The following is a 17,456-nucleotide window of genomic DNA, read 5'->3' on the forward strand; positions in this document are numbered from 1 at the left end:
AGTTCTTAACAATGCATATTACTAATCAAAAATTAGGTTTTGATATATTTACGGTAGGAAACAATGTATCGTTGGCTATTTGGCTATTGCAAATATGCCTGTGCTACTTATGACTGGTTTTGTGCTCCAGGGTCACATTTCTGTACTTTAAAATAAGCATAAATAACAACAACAACTTTTATTCAGCAAGATTTTTCAAATAAATACATTTTTATTAACCAAATGAAAACATATGATGTTGTCCTCAAAAATATGAAGGAGCACAACTGTTTTCAACATTGATAATAATCAGAAATGTTTCTTGAGCATTAAATCAGCATATTATAATGATTTCTGAAGGATCATGTGATGCTGAAAATTCAGCTTTTCGTCACAGAAATAAATTATATATTCTAATAGAAATCAGTTAGTCAGTTATTATTTTAAATTGCAATAATATTTCACATATTACTGTTTTTACTGTATTTTTGATCAGATAAGGATCCTTGGAGAGCATACGAGATAAAAACAAAAATATTATGAACCTCAAATCTTTTAACAGCAGTGTACTTGTATCATAAAATATCCATCATGATATTTATGTATTTGCTCTGAAATGATTCGGATAAAGGGTGGTTTTTTTTATTTAATCAACCATTATTTCGACAAAACAGCCGTTGTTGCAAAATGGATTCAACATGTTAAATGCAGGAAGTTTCAACAATTAAAGCATGACTTCACATTTCCCACCCTGTTATGTTTTGTAATTGTAAACTCTTCCCAGAGGTCTTTGTTTTTATGATACGGGCCAGCATTTCAAGAGTCTAAAGGTCCGAATGAGCATATGCATAATCTGCATGAATAAACTTAAACAGAGGCTTGAGACTGAGATGAACTATGCTGTAAATCATAACATAACTCATTTACATATAGACTTATTAAATATACAGTAATTAGCTTTATTAAAATTGTGTTTATTTCTAAGGGTCAGAGAGAGGGTACAGAATAAACATGAAAAACAACTAGACTTGCATTATAAGTGAACTTCAGCGAGGAAAAAAGGCTTTAAAATGGCCTTTAATAAATGCAACTTTACTTTGTGTTTCTTGGCAGCATGTTGAGTCTCATAAGATAAGTTTTTTTAACTAGGCTCTGGCTTTCTGATGTGGCGCTGCCGGATCTGTAGCCGCTGGCCTGTGCTGAGATGTCTGTCTGAATTAGTTTTAGTGCGTGTCTGAATGGTCTGGCATAATTAAATGTAGGAATCTGCTCACCTCATTAGAAGGGTGTGGGTTCTCGTTCAACAAAAGAGCATATTTGTTACATAATCTGCCCCACTTTCTGTCCTGCTATGACTTTCCTCATTAGGCGAGCTGTGCACAACCAATTCAAAGACCATGTACTTCCTGTTTTACATTGTAGCTACTAATCTTACATTTGAAATCAACTTAATTTGAAATAATATCTGTGAATTATTTTTAATTATGTGAATAATTTACTGTAAAATTAATAACTCTATACAGGACCTATAAATTCATAAACTTGTCTTCTTGCCTTTTAATACAAAAGTACCCCAGGATATGACATTATTTTACTTTTTATTTATTTATTTATTACAGTCTAATTGTTTAATTTATAAAATTCTTAAACCCAACTTATCATCTTGCCTTTTATATAAAAGTATACAGGATGCTACTGTATTTGACTGTATTTGATTACTATTTTTATTACTGTTAATGTATTTTGTTTAATTTTTTATTTTTTTTTGGGGGGGGGGGGTGTAATTTATTAGAGTAGTAATTTATTATTTTGTTACTATCTATATTTTAGTGCATTATTTATTATCACTATTTTATTTTCAATATGGTATGTAAATTATACAGCTAATGTATGACCCATATTCAGGCACAAATTCATAAACATAACATGTCTTCCTGCCATTTATTCAAAAGTAGTACAGGATAATGTATATTGCTGTGTATTTATTTTTATTTTATTCTGTATTATTATTTTATTTTTCATTGTTCAGGTAAATGACTGTATTTGTTTTATATGACCTCTGACATATTTTTTAATAATATCTATAATTATACACCTACTAGCCTATATGACCCATATTCAGGCATAAACTATAAATATGAACTGTCTTCTCATCATTTAGACAGAAGGAGAAAATAATACTACTTATTTATTTATTTTAATATTGTATTGCTTTTTATTTATTTCTTTTACTTTCTTATTCTGTTGACTGAAATGTATTTGTTTTGTTTCATATGACCTTAGGCACAAATTCGTGAACATGTCTTCCTGTGATTTATGCAAAAGTAGAACATAATTTTTATTACTAACTATTGATTGTAGGCTGCTATTTTTTAAGTTTTTCTTTTTTTTTCTGTGTGACTGGAATGTATTTGTTACGTTTCTTATGACCTCTGAATGTACGAGTATCTGCTGGCACACTACAAATGAGCTGTCATCCGAGTGTTACAGTAACCACACAGATGCTCATTACCTGTCCCTTTCTCCCATGTTCACAGATGATCCAGACCAGCCAAACACTGCTGGAGAACTCAGACAGCGTGTACGATCGAATACTGCAAGTCCAGAAAGCAGGTAAGAACGAAAAACCGAAAGCAAAGACACAAAGGCGAGCGAGAGAAAGACACAGTGTTCTGCAAGGGACGGGTGTTTCTTGGAACACAGGCGATCGACGCGGCCTTTCGATCGCAGCTCCCTCTGAAATAGAAAGAAACCACAAGTGTGTTCATACTAAAAAAGCTCAAAGAGAAAGAACTAATTATGCCAGGCTGTGTTATATAAAGCTCATTGTGCATTTCTCTTCACCTGTGTGATGTCCTGCTTTTCAAACACCGTTCAAGTAGGGGTTTTTTGACTCTCAATAGTGTCATTCGCGCTCTGTTCTCTAATTAACAGGGACTAAAAGGGTAAACATCTATGGCCTATCAAAGCCATGAAATCAATGTGACGCCGACAGCTGCACGATGCAATCGCCGAAGATCGGCCTCAGTTGCATTCACTCCGAAATGAAAGATAAAAGCCGAATGCAGAAGAAAGGCGGCGTGTTTTATCAAGCGTTTGTCTAATTTTAAGGTGCATCTGTGGCCTTTTGAAATTGCATTGATTGTTTTTTTTTGAAGTGCACAGTGTAGCTTCACTTCTGATCTCACAAATAAAACAGAGGAATCAAAATTGAATAGAATTAGTTTTTTTTTTTTTAAATATAGCCTGGCAAATTATGCTATTTTTGCATTTTTATTAGTGAAAAAAGAAATAATTCCTGCTGTGATTCTCATTTCCTCATTTTCCTGTTGCTTTTTATCTGATAACGTCCTATTGTGTTCATAAAACCTTGTGATGCGGAGTGGAAACATTGATAATGATTTAGTTTTTTTCTGCATCTTGGTTGTGTTGCTGGGAGACCGTGATTGGCAGGTGATCGATGCGGGAGGCTGGCAGTGAGTTTCATTGATCTCAACTAATGGAATCTTGGCACAGGAAGCTGTTAGAATTCATTAGATGTTCTCTCGATGAACAATTATCAGAGCCGCACCCAAACGCACACACTACCGCTCTATTTTGTCCAGCCAACACTAAATCAATAAGCTTGCCGACTGCTTCAATACTGCATGTGTCAGTTCTGTCCTGTTTGGTTTTAATAATGGCCAAATAAATCTTGATGCACCGCAGTTATTAATGCTTGTTAAAGCAACTTACACGATTACTGTTGTTGCTCATACTTAGGAGTTTATTAAAATCCTTAAAGTGGTAGTTCATCCAAAAAGTGAAAATTTGTGAATAACTTACTCAACTTCAGGTCATCAAAAATGTAGGTGATTTTTTTTTTTTTTTTTTCATGAGCATAATAGTAAAGAATATTTTTAGCTGAAACTGTGGTCCTTTGTGAATCACATAAAATTGCATTAAATGCAAGCCTAAAAAAAAACACATCAAGAAACATAAATTTAATACCAGTGGCTCCTCATGGTACATTGAGGTCTTATGAAGTGAACATTATTACCATTATTATCATCTTTTTTTTTTTTTTGTGAACTAGTTGAACCAGTTCATCAATCATACTAAAATGTCTGAAACAGTTTTGCTTGAGCAGCACAGATCTACAAGTTACTCAATCAGAACTTACTTTCGGACACCTGACAGTAACTCACTCAAAATGAGCCAAAATAGCAGCGTATCTGATCCTATGATGTATGAATCATTCGGCGCTCCAGTTCTTCCAGTAGTTACTGAACTGAGGAAACAGTTTAGACTCGGACCGAAGACTGATGAACCGGTGATATGCGCATACATGAACCGAACACTTGAATGAAGCTGCAAAATGAAAGTTTTTATAGTTTCTCATGGTTTATGTAAAAAGTAGAGCTGATGAAGACCAGTTTATTCACTTCACATGCTTTAGACGTATGAGCATCCACATTTCACATCATTATTGGGTGCTTTAATAATGTAATTGCGTATATGTTACGTCATTAAGTAAACAAATGAGTGATTTAGTGACTAACAGTCCAAAAGAACCATGTAGCAGAAAAGAATCAGATTTCCTAATTTGCTTGAGGCTCTGGATTATGCTGGTGTAAATTATGATCAGTTTCTTGCACAGACCAGTTATTTCGCTTCATAAGACCTCAATATCAGGAGCCACACAGGTATTAATTTTGTTCCTTGATATGCTTTTTTTATTCTCAAAAACACTGCTTCTGACTTGCATTTTCTGAAGAAAGCGAGTGTTGCTTGCCTTTGCAATACTCCCCATGAGGCTAGAGTGTGGGTGGTTGCCTAGACATGGCTATATGTTTGCTAAGGTGTTCTGAGAGGTGGTTAACATGTAAATAGCAGCATTAGATTAACTTAGAACAACCTAGCAACCACTGTGAACACGCTGCGTAAAAATGCACAAAGAACCACTCGGAACACTTTAGCAACCGTTCACCACACTCTTGCTTTCTTCAGAAAATTTGATGTTGTTCATCATCAAACTATCGCTCAGCCGCTTCATCTTTGATTTCTTCTGCTTAACACTGTCATTTTCCACCACTTTTAATGCAGTGCGTTTATCCTGCGTCAGAAGTGAGACAAACCACAAAGCTTTTATTGATTTCCAGAGTCTGTGGCCACATCAAATATTCATCCTCTTTTGTCCCAGCACAAGCGCACAGAGCTTTGTCTGATCTGCAGTAAACACTGTAAATCAATCTTTGTGGTTTCTTGCTTCTCTTAAGAAGCCCATCTCCGCCTGGTGCACTTCTGAGTCCCGCATGAACACATTAGTTAATGTGGATGAACGGCCCACCGGCAGCAGCTTTACTTCTCTTGAGGTGTGGCAGAGATGGACTGATGGAGCTGTACGAGGAGCTCGAGCTGCTAACGTTGAATAGGAAAAGTGGGTCAATACTTGCCCGTTCCCATGTGGAATCCAGTGGAAAACTCTGGCATCGACAGCCCTGAATAATCAAAACTGGCAAAAGACCGAACAGGTATTGATCTATAGGCAGAGTAAATAACATGCTCCCTTTTGAGTAAAGCAGTGCCGGCCAGTGCTCCAAGCATCTAAGAGACCTGTAGAGGATATACTTTTGTTGTAAATATTTGAGCACTAACCATCACCCTGAAGCCAGCGGGAGTTGGTTGCTTGTAAGGAGGCTGCGCTTATGTGCTTTGGATTTGATATAGTAGTAAAGCAACTGCATAGCTTGCATGCAGACCAAGATAAAACTAATAAAATATTAGTAAGTACAGTTAAGTATCTAATTAGTTACCATGTACAGGCACTTGTCTGTATGTACAAACTAATTACCATGCATGTATGACTGTTAAGTACAGCAGTGTTTCTTATTTGTTACCATGTACATACACTTCAGGTAAGTACCTTGTGATACCACTCATTTGCCTGTAGGTACAATATATTTACCATGTATGTACCAGGGAAGTACACGTACTGTAAAATAAAGTGCTACCGAAATAACACTACATCTAAGCATGCAAAAATAAATAAATAAAAATCTATGGCTGTAGATGGACACAAGTCAGATTTCATGCTGTAAAGAGCCCTCCATATTTTATATTTATTTTTATGTATAATATATTGTTGCATATATATATTGTTTAGTGAGTATATTCTCATTAAACAAAATGTCTTGCAAAATATATATATATATATATATATATATATATATATATATATATATATTGCAAGACATTTTGAAGTACTTACCAGTATTCTGTATGTATGTGTGTATCTATATATATATATATATATATATATATATATATATATATATATACACACACATATATGCATACACACACACACACACACACACACACACACAGTTTGTAACCATGGAAATAAGTTTCCACAAAAATAATGGGAAATTTAGATGCATTTTTATTTTGGTTATTTATTTATTTTTAATAAGCTAGATGGAGCGCAGCAGAATAGAACAGAATGCAGGGCCTTGAGGGGGTCTCAACTTGACATGACGTAATAAAAACATGACCCTGTGTGCGGGACTGAAAATACAGGGTCAAAGCAGCTGACAAAAACAGAGGTGCATGCTTAAAATAATTACGATAATCTGCAGGACGAGCGGAGAGAGCGCTTTTCTGAGTGTTCTTTAATTGAGTTGGCCATTGAGTCTTCACATACTGTAATGACAAAACACTACAAACCAGTGTGTTTATGATTGCAACAATACATTTAAATGTGATAAATATCAGTTTGCAATATAAAGGAGCATAACGGACTGTTTTTGTACATCTAAAATAACTGGAAGTGAAAAACACCAGAGGTCTCACACATTGAAGTTACAAATGTCAAGGTGGATACAGTATGTAGGCTACATCAATGCCAATATTGTTTAAAGAAATAGTTCACCCAAAAATGAAAAGTGCTGATAATTTACTCACCCTCTGGTAATCCTAAATGTAGATGAGTTTGTTTCTTCATCAGAACAGATTTGAAGAAGTGTAGCATTTCGTCACTTGTTCAACAATGGATCCTCTGCAGTGAATGGGTGCCGTCAGAATGAGAGTCCAAACAGCTGATAAAAACATCACAATAATCCACACCACTCCAGTCTATCAATTAATATCTTGTGAAGCAAAATGCTGCAAGTTTGTAAGAAACTAATCCATCACAAGGTTTTTAACTTCAAACCATTGCTTCTTTTTAAAATACCAGTCCATAATCCAAAATCATCTCATCTGAATCAAGAGAGTAATCTGCAAAGACCAAGCACCATTTACAAGCAAAAACTTGTTTTTGGATTTTGATGTAAGAGACAACAGGAGATTTTGGCGGAAGCGTTATTATGGATTATGGACTTGCATTTTAGCCAGAAGCGACAGTTTAAGGTTGAAATCCTAAATGATTTTTCACTTCACAAGATGTGAATGTGTTGAGGTTGATGAGTGGTGTGGATTTTTGTGATGTTTTTATCAGCTGTTTGGAGGATCCACTGGTGAGCAAGTGATGGACTGCTACATTTCTCCAAATCTGTTCTGAGAAAGCAACAAACACATCTTGGATGGCCTAAGGGTGAACTATTCTTTTAATCTGTTCATTTAAAGGTCTATTAGCGCATCCAAAAAGCATGTTTACGTTGCCAGCATGATGCCATTGCAGTCACTCTCGTTATTGTAGTTGACAGGCAGTGCATGAGGCATAGCAGCCTGCCAGACTACAGGCATTTCTGTAAAACGAAGTAATTTAAAGCACATAAAAGGCTACAAAGTGATGCACGGGTGTCTTAGAAGCACACTGCCGCCCTCACACGTGCATTGGGGCGCTGCAGCATTCTTTCATGCTGTCTGCGCAGTGTCACAGAGCTGGCATCCACAGAGACGCCGCGCGTGTGGAATGACAGCCCGGGTTTTCCCACTCTTCCTACAGTATGTTGCTAGGCAACCCCTGCCACAAAGAGCTGTCGGAGTGCCATTGGCCGCCTTCCTCGGCTCGATCATGCATCATTAACCCGACAGCACCTCTCCTTGCTTACCGCCCGTCAAATCCGAGGGGCTCGCAGACGTGAGAGCCCACCACCACTGAGGTTAACAGAGTGTGAAAGTAACGGCAGGAATGAATACAAATCATCTTGAAATATGCTCACGCTGCTTGCGGTAATGGCTTCCCCCTCTTGAGCATTATTGCTCTATTTGTACGAAGTCAAACACTGTCTCCCCAGGCTTGTATGCCGCCTCATTGGCCAGCGATCTGCATCTAGAGACTGTCGTTTAAGCCGTGATCTCCTTTCAGAGAGGGTTTACAGCTGTGGGAGTGTTTGCACACCTAGATGTCATTACTGAGAATGCGAGACAGAGCGCAACACATGCACGGTTATAGGCGGATTAACTCTCACACCCTGTTGCTAATGTACACAAAAAGACAGAAACAGCGCAGGGTTTGATGGACGTTCCCATTGTCAGTCATTCAGGGGCTTAGGAGTAACAGTATTTGTCCTAATTCCTCTTCATTCCCTAACTGTGCTGAAATATCCGGCCTTTTTACAGTATTCTGTGGTATAAACAGTATTTTGCTGTTTAGTTTAGTGTTTTTAAACACACAAATTCCATTGTAAACACCTGTCAATATCCAAAAAGGACCAAATTGCCATAAAATAAAGCATAATAAATTTCAGTCCGTTCCTCACATAAACCGTTAAGTATGATTTATAGTTTTATAGTATTAAATTGGTTTGTATATTATATTTTATTTAGTCTATATATTTATAAGTTTAATTATTTTGGTGTTATTTTAGTATTATTTCTAGTTTTATAGTATTAGTTATATTATGGTTTTGCATACAGATTTTTATTAATGTTTTAAATTAGGTTTAAATTTTATATATTCAGTTTTCATTTTAATACAATTTTTATTGGTTTTATGTTCTGTCAACATTTTTATTAGTTTTTGTATAATAAATGTAACAGCATAACCTGTTTCAATATAAATTTAAATTCCTTGTTCCTCACACAAACAGTATTATTTTAGTATTATTTATATGTACTAGGGATGTGCATCTAAGTAACTGAGGTGATACGATACTCATCTCGATGCGTAGTCAATGATACGATACATTAAAGATTCATATGAAGCAACTACCGATGTGATGCAATACGATTCACCCCATTACGATGCAGTGCGATCCAATTTCGATTCAATTCAACACAATGCGATTCAATACAATATGATGCAATGGAAAAAATGTGATAGATAGATAGTTGGCATTTACTCCTTTGGATCAGACCGACAGCAAATCATAAACTAACTTGAGTGCATTCTGACTTCTAACGCCTCGGTCTCCGTAGTGTTGTGATGCGTCATATTCACGTAGCCTCAGTAGTGAATGGAGAATGCGCTTGAGAAACCGTTTCTAGAGGAGAAATCAACCTACTTCGAAAATATTGGTCACTTTCTCAATAATAAAAGTTTAGCGCATCTACTAATAACTATATATAAATAAACCGCTTTTAACCGATGCAGATATGTTAGAAATGATGCATCGTGATACAAATGGCAACTTTTATCCCATGAACACTTTTTTTAATCAATGCATGGCATCCTTAACTTTTATGCCGAATCTGTGAAACTTACCATCCCTAATATATATACGATTACAGTTTTTATTAATATTTTAAAATGAGCTTTTATTTTTATATTTTTCCATTTTAATTTAATTACATTTTTAGTGAGTTTTGTTATGTGCTTATGTTTTTGTATAAGTTTTAATATAACAATTTTGAATCATTTTAAGTTTCAAGCTGTTTCAGTCGCACAACCAGTGTTATTTTAGTATTATTTATGTGATTACCGTTTTTATTAATACTTTGAATTGGCTTTGAATTTTATTATAACTTTTAGTTGAATTTATAATAGTGCTGTCAAACGATTAATCGCGATTAATCACATCCGAAATAAAAGTTTTTATTTACATGATATATTTGTGTGTACTGTGCATATTTATTATGTATATATAAATACACACACAGTATATATTTAAAAAATATTTACATGTATATATTTATATTCATATAATTTATATTATATATAAATTTAATATATAAACATAACGTTTTTCTTAAATATATACTTTTATGTGTGCGTATTTATATATACATAAGTATACACAGTACGCACATACTATGTAAACAAAAACTTATTTTAGATGCGATTAATCTTTTGACACTAGTTTATAGTAATTTAATTTATTTATATTTTTTGCATTTATATTTAAGTTTAATGCATTTTTATTTCAGTTATAGTTTTTTTTAATTTAGTGTTTCAACTTAAACTAAATGAAAATTTAGGAAAATGCTGTCTTTGCAGCTATAACTGAAAGAAGTTTAAGTTTGTCACTCTATTTATTTTAATTAATTTCAGCTTCATTTCAAAAATTTTTTGAATTCTTTAGTTTTAGTAAGTGATAATAAACCTGCACTCAAAACAATTATGACTTCAGAATATAGTCATATGGACTTTTATTATTTATGCTATTTTTATATAAGAAAGTTATTATTGCTCATGATTGTTTTTATTGTTCATTCAGATTCAAACACAACAAGCCTGCTCATTGTAGATTTGTTTGATGGCAGATCGAGTCCTGGAAGTGGCGTTGAAACCAGCCAGTCAGATTGAAACGGTGCATTTTCACCCATATCTTGTCATATTTGTGTGCAACGTGCATCATATCGGTGGCATTTATTTTGAAGATGCAGCACATCAAACTAAACTATCACTGAAAAGAGATGTTTCCTCTCCTCAGTGGCCGTTCTTCAGATCAGTGTGAACGAAAGAAAGACAGAAACAGAACTGTGCGGTTATCTCTTCTGTGTTCTTTGCCTTGATGCTAATGCAGTCTGAAAGGATTCATGTCTGTCTGTCCTCTCATCTCTGCTTCCTTCCTTCTGTCTTTTCTTCCTCTCATTCTTTCTATTTTAAAAGTGTATTAGCCACCTGTTTTCTGATCGCGTCACAAGTGTTTATCGTCCTCATTTGCACCGTACGGCTCAAGGAGAAACTCGACACTCGCAACAAGCTGCCAGTCTGAATGATAAAAACACCAAACACAAAGAGATGGATCTGCTGTGTGTGACACAATAAGCCCTGTCCTCGCGTCTCCCATGAGGCTTTAATCCGAGCCAACAGAATAAACTCACCTCATGGTGTGTTGAGATGACAGGAAGTGAATGTGTTTGTTTGAACCGTGCGCCCACATCCCATAGTTTCTTTGATCCTGGTAACTAAAGTTGTCAAAGCTTATGAATGCATGAAAAGCTTGACTAGTTGTAGGGATTTTGTTGCCGGCAGGAGTTCAGATGTGCATGCTGAGCTGGGACGTCCCACAAACAAAAGATTGGACTCTATTTGCAGTGATTTAAGGCGCATTTTAAGTTCTTTTAGACTAGTTTTACAATTATTCTGTATCTCACGATTCAAGAATCAGAGCATAACGTCTCTGATTTGAAATGCAAGAAAGATTCAACTAGTTGTTCATTTCTTTTAATCAGTTCAAACTGTTGATTCAGATTGATTCAATTCTGAACTCTTGATGGAAATAAGCTTTCATATATTAAAATGTGTAGGGGTTTATTATAAAGTATTGTGAAACTGGTGTATATAAATGGAAACATATTTTTCTGTGTTTTATTGATTTTTGCTGATTTAGTTCTTAAATTAACGTTTAAATTTTGTCACAACAGTTGATTGGTTGGAGGCATGATTTCTCATATTTAATTGCAAACTGCAAATACATAAATGTGGACATTTACACTACTGTTCAGAAATTTATGGTCAGTACATTTTTTTTAAGAACTAAATTATTAAATTATAATATTTGGCAAGGATGCATAAAATTAGTCAAATGTGACAGTAAAAACATTTTTAATGTTACAAAATATTTATATTATAATGCTTCTTGGTGAGCAGAGTCTCATACAGACACACACACACACACACTGCCCTCCAAAAGTTTGGAAATGCCCTTGAAAAGTGGGGTTTTGGACAATATTGGCATGAATCCTTTTGCACTGATAAGGGACAACACAAACTACAAAAACATTTTATTACATAAACAGTTTATACATAGAAAAAACTTAAATTTTCGATTCCTCAAAATATCCAGCATTAACAGCTATTACAGCTCTGCATAATCTGGGCATCTGAGCTGTCAGTTTATTCAAACATTGGCTTTGAATTGCCAATCAATTGTTGAAGCTGCAGTATTAAGGTGTGCTGACCCAAAAATCTTTTAAAAACCTGAGCCAAGTTTAAACCAGTAACCAGGCATCACAGCTGGCAAAGGGGCATGTCTGACTATGACATGTATATATTGCCATTATTATGTTTTATTGCTGGGCTTCAATGAAAATGTCAAGTTACTTTAATGTATTTGCACCAAAAAATGTGATCATATATATATGATCTTAACTTCTGAATCTGTCATTTCAGCGATGGAGTTCCATGAGAAGCTACATGACATGGCGATGAAGGAGGGACTGAAGGGAAGAAAACTCCACAAATCCATAGAGAGCTTCACCTGGAACATCACGATTCTGAAGGTGATCACAGCTGAGACTTTAACACCTGTGAAAAATTCTGCTCCCATTTGAGATGACGATTTGCATATATTTTACCATAAGAAGATTTTAACACTCAGATGTGCTTCTTATGATTTAAGATGCTGTGATGTATTGCAGTTAACATCTTGAATATTTAATGAGTATTAATAGTTTCTCAACCAATGTGGCAGTTTTGGGACACTGACTGTTTAATTCGGGGTTGCACAACCAAAGCAATAGAATTCAGAACACCACCGTTAACTAGATTTGCTTTTCCTGAAGGAAACACCTCAGTGCTTACACAAGGCATTCAAAGAAACGAGTTACAGGTTGAGTATGTTTAGGTGTTAGACGTTTGGTTCAGCATTAATGAAATCCTGCAGTATAAAGGTGGCTATTGATTTATGGTATCATTATAACTTAGATTTTGCATATGGTCACAACCATTCACAGAACTTGGAAGCAACAATATTTATAAAAATGTATTATTTATTACATAAAATGAGTAGCACCTCAGTTTTTTTAATTAAAACAGCATTATTTGTGGATAATTTTGGCAATTTTCACTCAAAGTGCGTAAGCTCAAATCAATGAAGCCTATGATCAATCAGTTCTAAAAAGAAATACAAAACCTGTGCTAATTAAAACAAGCTGATAAATAGATCCAACATTTCTTCATAATATAGCATAAGAACATTATAAGCAATTTTTCGTAGGCCAGTAATTTTTGACTGTGAACACCACAAGTGTAACAAGGTGAAAATTATCCTCCAAAATACAAAAATTTTAGATATTTTCAGTTAAAAAAATTTATATTTTCTTTAGCTTTATTGTTTTCACTTCTAATTTTTTTTAATTTTAGTATTAAACTTACGCATGTTTGTGTATGTATAAATATTCAATCTTCTATATATATAGAAAATAGATAATTGAACATTTATTTTAGTATATTGATTACCTAAATACTGAGGATTACAGCACGACCTGCAGTAGATTCTGCATAAAAATGCAGCTGCTTAGTTACAAGTCAGTGTCAAGTTACAACAGTGATAAGAACAAGCCTTTGCATGAATATGAGAATATTTTCTGCGAGAATACTTGTATCCAGTTATTAGTGACTGAGACCCCTTGTCTCTGCTTGCGTGTGTTTTTAGGGCCAGGCTGATCTGCTGAAACACGCTCGGGCGGAAGTGCTGGAAAACGTGAAACAGATCCACTACGCTGCCCTCACCTGTAACCTGGCCAAGGGAGGAGCGGGACCCTCGTCCGTGTCGGGCTCCAAGGTTCGCCGCAGCCTGGATGCCATTCCGGAGACCATAGCAGAGAAGAAGGCGGTTGGGGAGGACAACATCACAGACGAGGAGAACTGAGGGTGCTGAAGCGTCCCGCCAAATCCCATAAATCCTCTCCCATGTTCGGCGTGTACCGAGAGAACATTTCAAAAGATCTCAGCGCGTCTCGCCCGCAGGATGCTTCAGAACGAAACGGAGCCAAGGCCTACTCTGCTTCCCGTTCCCATCCCTTCTCCGTGTCTCTCCGGGGTCAGGTGGGTGTCGACGTGGCCGAACTTCTCTCCAGGTCATTCTACAAGCACAAACTTTGAGTATTAGGAGGAAGTAGAACTGGAGCCATGAATGTAACGAGACGTCGTATGTGAGGAAAGAAGGAAGCTGTTTACAATAAAGAACTACTTCGTGTTCTGTCTACTGTATATACAGTATAAATATATATATGGAGATCTGCTACCTTTTTTGCTATGTGGACTTTTAATGGATCAGATTATTTTGTTATGATGAGAAATGGATGTTTTAAAGAGCTCATATTTTATTTGCTTGTACAAAACTTGAGATGTGGATCTTACGAGACGGCCCCGGCCCGTTATGGGCTTTTTTAAATTATTTGTATAAATGCAGGAGGACTTTAAGGATGTGGTTCGAGAGAGAATCTAGTTTTAGATATTACCAGCAGCTACTGTACATGTGAATAGGTGAGAGTCTCTGGATGATAGATTTGTCTCTTTGGCCATGTGCACAATGCAGAATTGAAATGCATTTACATGTAGTCATTTAGCAGGTGGTTTTATCCAAAGCAACTTACAAATTAAAATTCCTTAACTTGTCAATTCTGTGTGTGTACAGAAAACAGGACTGAAAATTTAACATAACGTGTTGCTAAAAAAGACACACGAAAGCCAACAGTTTAACCCAGTGGTTCTCAACCTTTTCACTCCAACGCCCAAAGAATTGTCCACAACAATATTTGATATTTGTCCCCCTTAATTTAGAGGATTAAAAATATAATTTACTCTCAATATTTATTACATAAAATATATGTATGGCATGCCGAAAAAAAAAAATATTATAAAAATGACCTAAATGTTTTAAGATTGTATTAATTTACATAACATTTCCAGGTCTAGCAATTAAAATTAATTACAATATAAATATAAAAAAAACACCAAAGGCCTCACTTAATTTGAAAGATTAAAGATAAGGATTTAAAATGTTTTATTCACAATTTTTACTGTAGTTTGTCATGCCTTTTATATATATATATATATATATATATATATATATATATATAGTTATAGTTTCAGAGTATGCCTAAAAACGTGTGTATTCCTTATAAAAATGCCCTAAATGTTTTAAAATTCTATTCATTTACATTATTTTTGCAGGTCTAAGAATTTTAAATTAATTCTATTGAAAATTCGAATCTTAAGTCATCTCGAGGCCGCTTTGGTAGTTTTGCTCATGTTGAGAACCATTGGTTTAAGCAGCTTATTAGCTATTTATGATGAAAGAAATATTAGTTGCTCTAAAAAACAAAAAAGATTTTCAAAGCCTATTGAGTATGTTCTACAGTCTTTTTTACTTTAAAATGTCATTTAATGTTCCTTGCCATTTCTTTAAATCAAATTTAACTTGCTGGCAATTTTTAAAGTAATTAGAAAGTAACTCCTACACCAAATTTTCCTCGGTGAATGAGTGTCGACAGTATTTCCCTGCAGAGTGTACGTGGGCTTTGAGAGCGGACTGAATACTGTACGTCAAGTGTTATGATTAAAGCTTCTCAAGCATTCCTGGAAATGAAGTAGTCCATGTGTGTACGGCTACTGTTCAGATGAGATTCTGCCTTGTTGCTGTAGTTCTGTCTTACATTGCCTTTTTTTAACCCAACTTCTAGTTGCTTCTAGTTTGTGTTTGTTTCTGGCTCATTCTGTTGGTCTTCTCATTGTGCCATTCTACTGTTGAACCCTGTGAACCACTTCCATTGGATTTTACACGTTGTGACCAGATATTAAACTGGACATGAAAAGAAACAAGTTTGTTTATACATTTCAGTGCTGTTATTGTGTATTTATAATTATAGTTATACCATTTATACCAGTAAGGAGTGGATGATCGTTTCTAAGAGAATATCAGTTTTGTTTAACTCTGTTAAGACCCAATGCTCTGAAATAAACCATGTTAAGTACGTTCTTTAACTGTTTCGAGTTTCTTTAGGCACTCAAACCAGTATAAAAGTTTGGGGTCAGTAAATGCTTTTTTCTGCTCACCAAGCCTGCATTTATTTGATTAAAAATACAGTAAAAACAGAAATACTATTACAATTTCAAATAACTGTTTTCTGTGTGAATATATTTTAAAATGTAATTTATTTCCGTGATCAAAGCTGAATTTCTAGCATCATTACTCCAGTGTCACATGATCCTTCTGAAATCGTTCTCATATGATGATTTGCTATCAATGTTGAAAACTGCTTTTTTTCAAGAATCGCTGATGAATATTAAAAAAAAAAAAAATGGCAAGAGAAATTTTTTAAATATAAAAAAATAACACATTTTTTTAAATATAAACTTGCAATTCTGAGAAAAAATAAGAACCGCAAAACCGACTCGGAATAGACTTTTTTTCTCGCAATTAAGAGAAAAAGGTTTATATTTTGCCTTTTTTTTTTTTACCATCACAGAATAAAATTAAAATTAGGTAATTAATAAATAATTAATTGAGGCTTATCTCAGAATTATCTCAAAATTGTAAAAAAAAAGAAAAAAGAAAGTGTGATTATAAAAACAGATTTGTGAGATTAAAAAAAAAAAGTGAATTGTGAAATAAAGTTGCTTTTACTTTTTTTTTCAAGCTTCTATAGTTTAAAAACATAAATTTATATGACAATCAAGCTTACTGACACCAAACTTTTGAAGGGTATATATACCCTTGGAGTTCCTGAAAGGTTTCATGAGATATCAGTTACATTGGATTTGCAGTTATTCTATTAAACTAAATCTAGTGCTCTAGACTTCATCCGATCAAGTGCTGTCCTTTCAGCAGGTAAGACAGACAGAGAGTCAGTGAAAGCAGCGTCTGTCGTGTACATGGAAGATCATTAAATCACGGGCCTCTGGCGCTCGCTGGACTCTAAAGTACACAGTAATGACACCTGAAAGAGATGATATACACTCTCTACCTCTGTTTACCTTCCAGCCATTAGATGAATCACACTTGGCTCTTGCTCATGAGCTTGCGTAACAGCAATCGTAATAATGATTGAGACGAGAGTCTCTGATGTTATTACCCAATAGATCTCTCTCAGACGGCTGCGTTTGAACACGGCCCATCCTGAGAGATCTATAGCAAACCCAGAGAGCCAGTGCAGATTTTTCACTCGATGACATGGTGCTCACGGACTGAAGGCATTACTATTGATCATTACAATTTGTGGAAAGCAATGGAAAAACCCCAGGGATTGTTGCTGGGGATATAGTCAATTATGTTTCATCCACTCTAATGTGGCATGAGGAAACTCTTCCACAAGACCTGATGTGTTTGTTCTAGATTTTTAGAAGCATCTGTGAAAAATGTGACTATCCATCACAATAC

General features: G+C 35.0%; 1 protein-coding gene across 1 annotated transcript in view; it reads left to right on the plus strand.

Moving 5' to 3' along the window:
* LOC306887700 (inactive phospholipase C-like protein 2) overlaps positions 1 to 15,009 on the plus strand; it is a 40,390-nt gene extending 25,381 nt beyond the window's left edge. The window contains exons 4-6 of the mRNA XM_079445660.1: positions 2,517 to 2,592; positions 12,464 to 12,573; positions 13,728 to 15,009. Coding sequence (XP_079301786.1) covers positions 2,517 to 2,592; positions 12,464 to 12,573; positions 13,728 to 13,943 — 402 coding nt within the window. The 3' untranslated portion in view covers positions 13,944 to 15,009. The remainder of the gene's footprint in view (positions 1 to 2,516; positions 2,593 to 12,463; positions 12,574 to 13,727) is intronic.
* The last annotated feature ends 2,447 nt before the right edge of the window (positions 15,010 to 17,456 follow it).

This window comes from Barbus barbus (genome assembly GCF_936440315.1).
Source record: "Barbus barbus genome assembly, chromosome: 21".
NCBI classification, from domain to species: domain Eukaryota; kingdom Metazoa; phylum Chordata; class Actinopteri; order Cypriniformes; family Cyprinidae; genus Barbus; species Barbus barbus.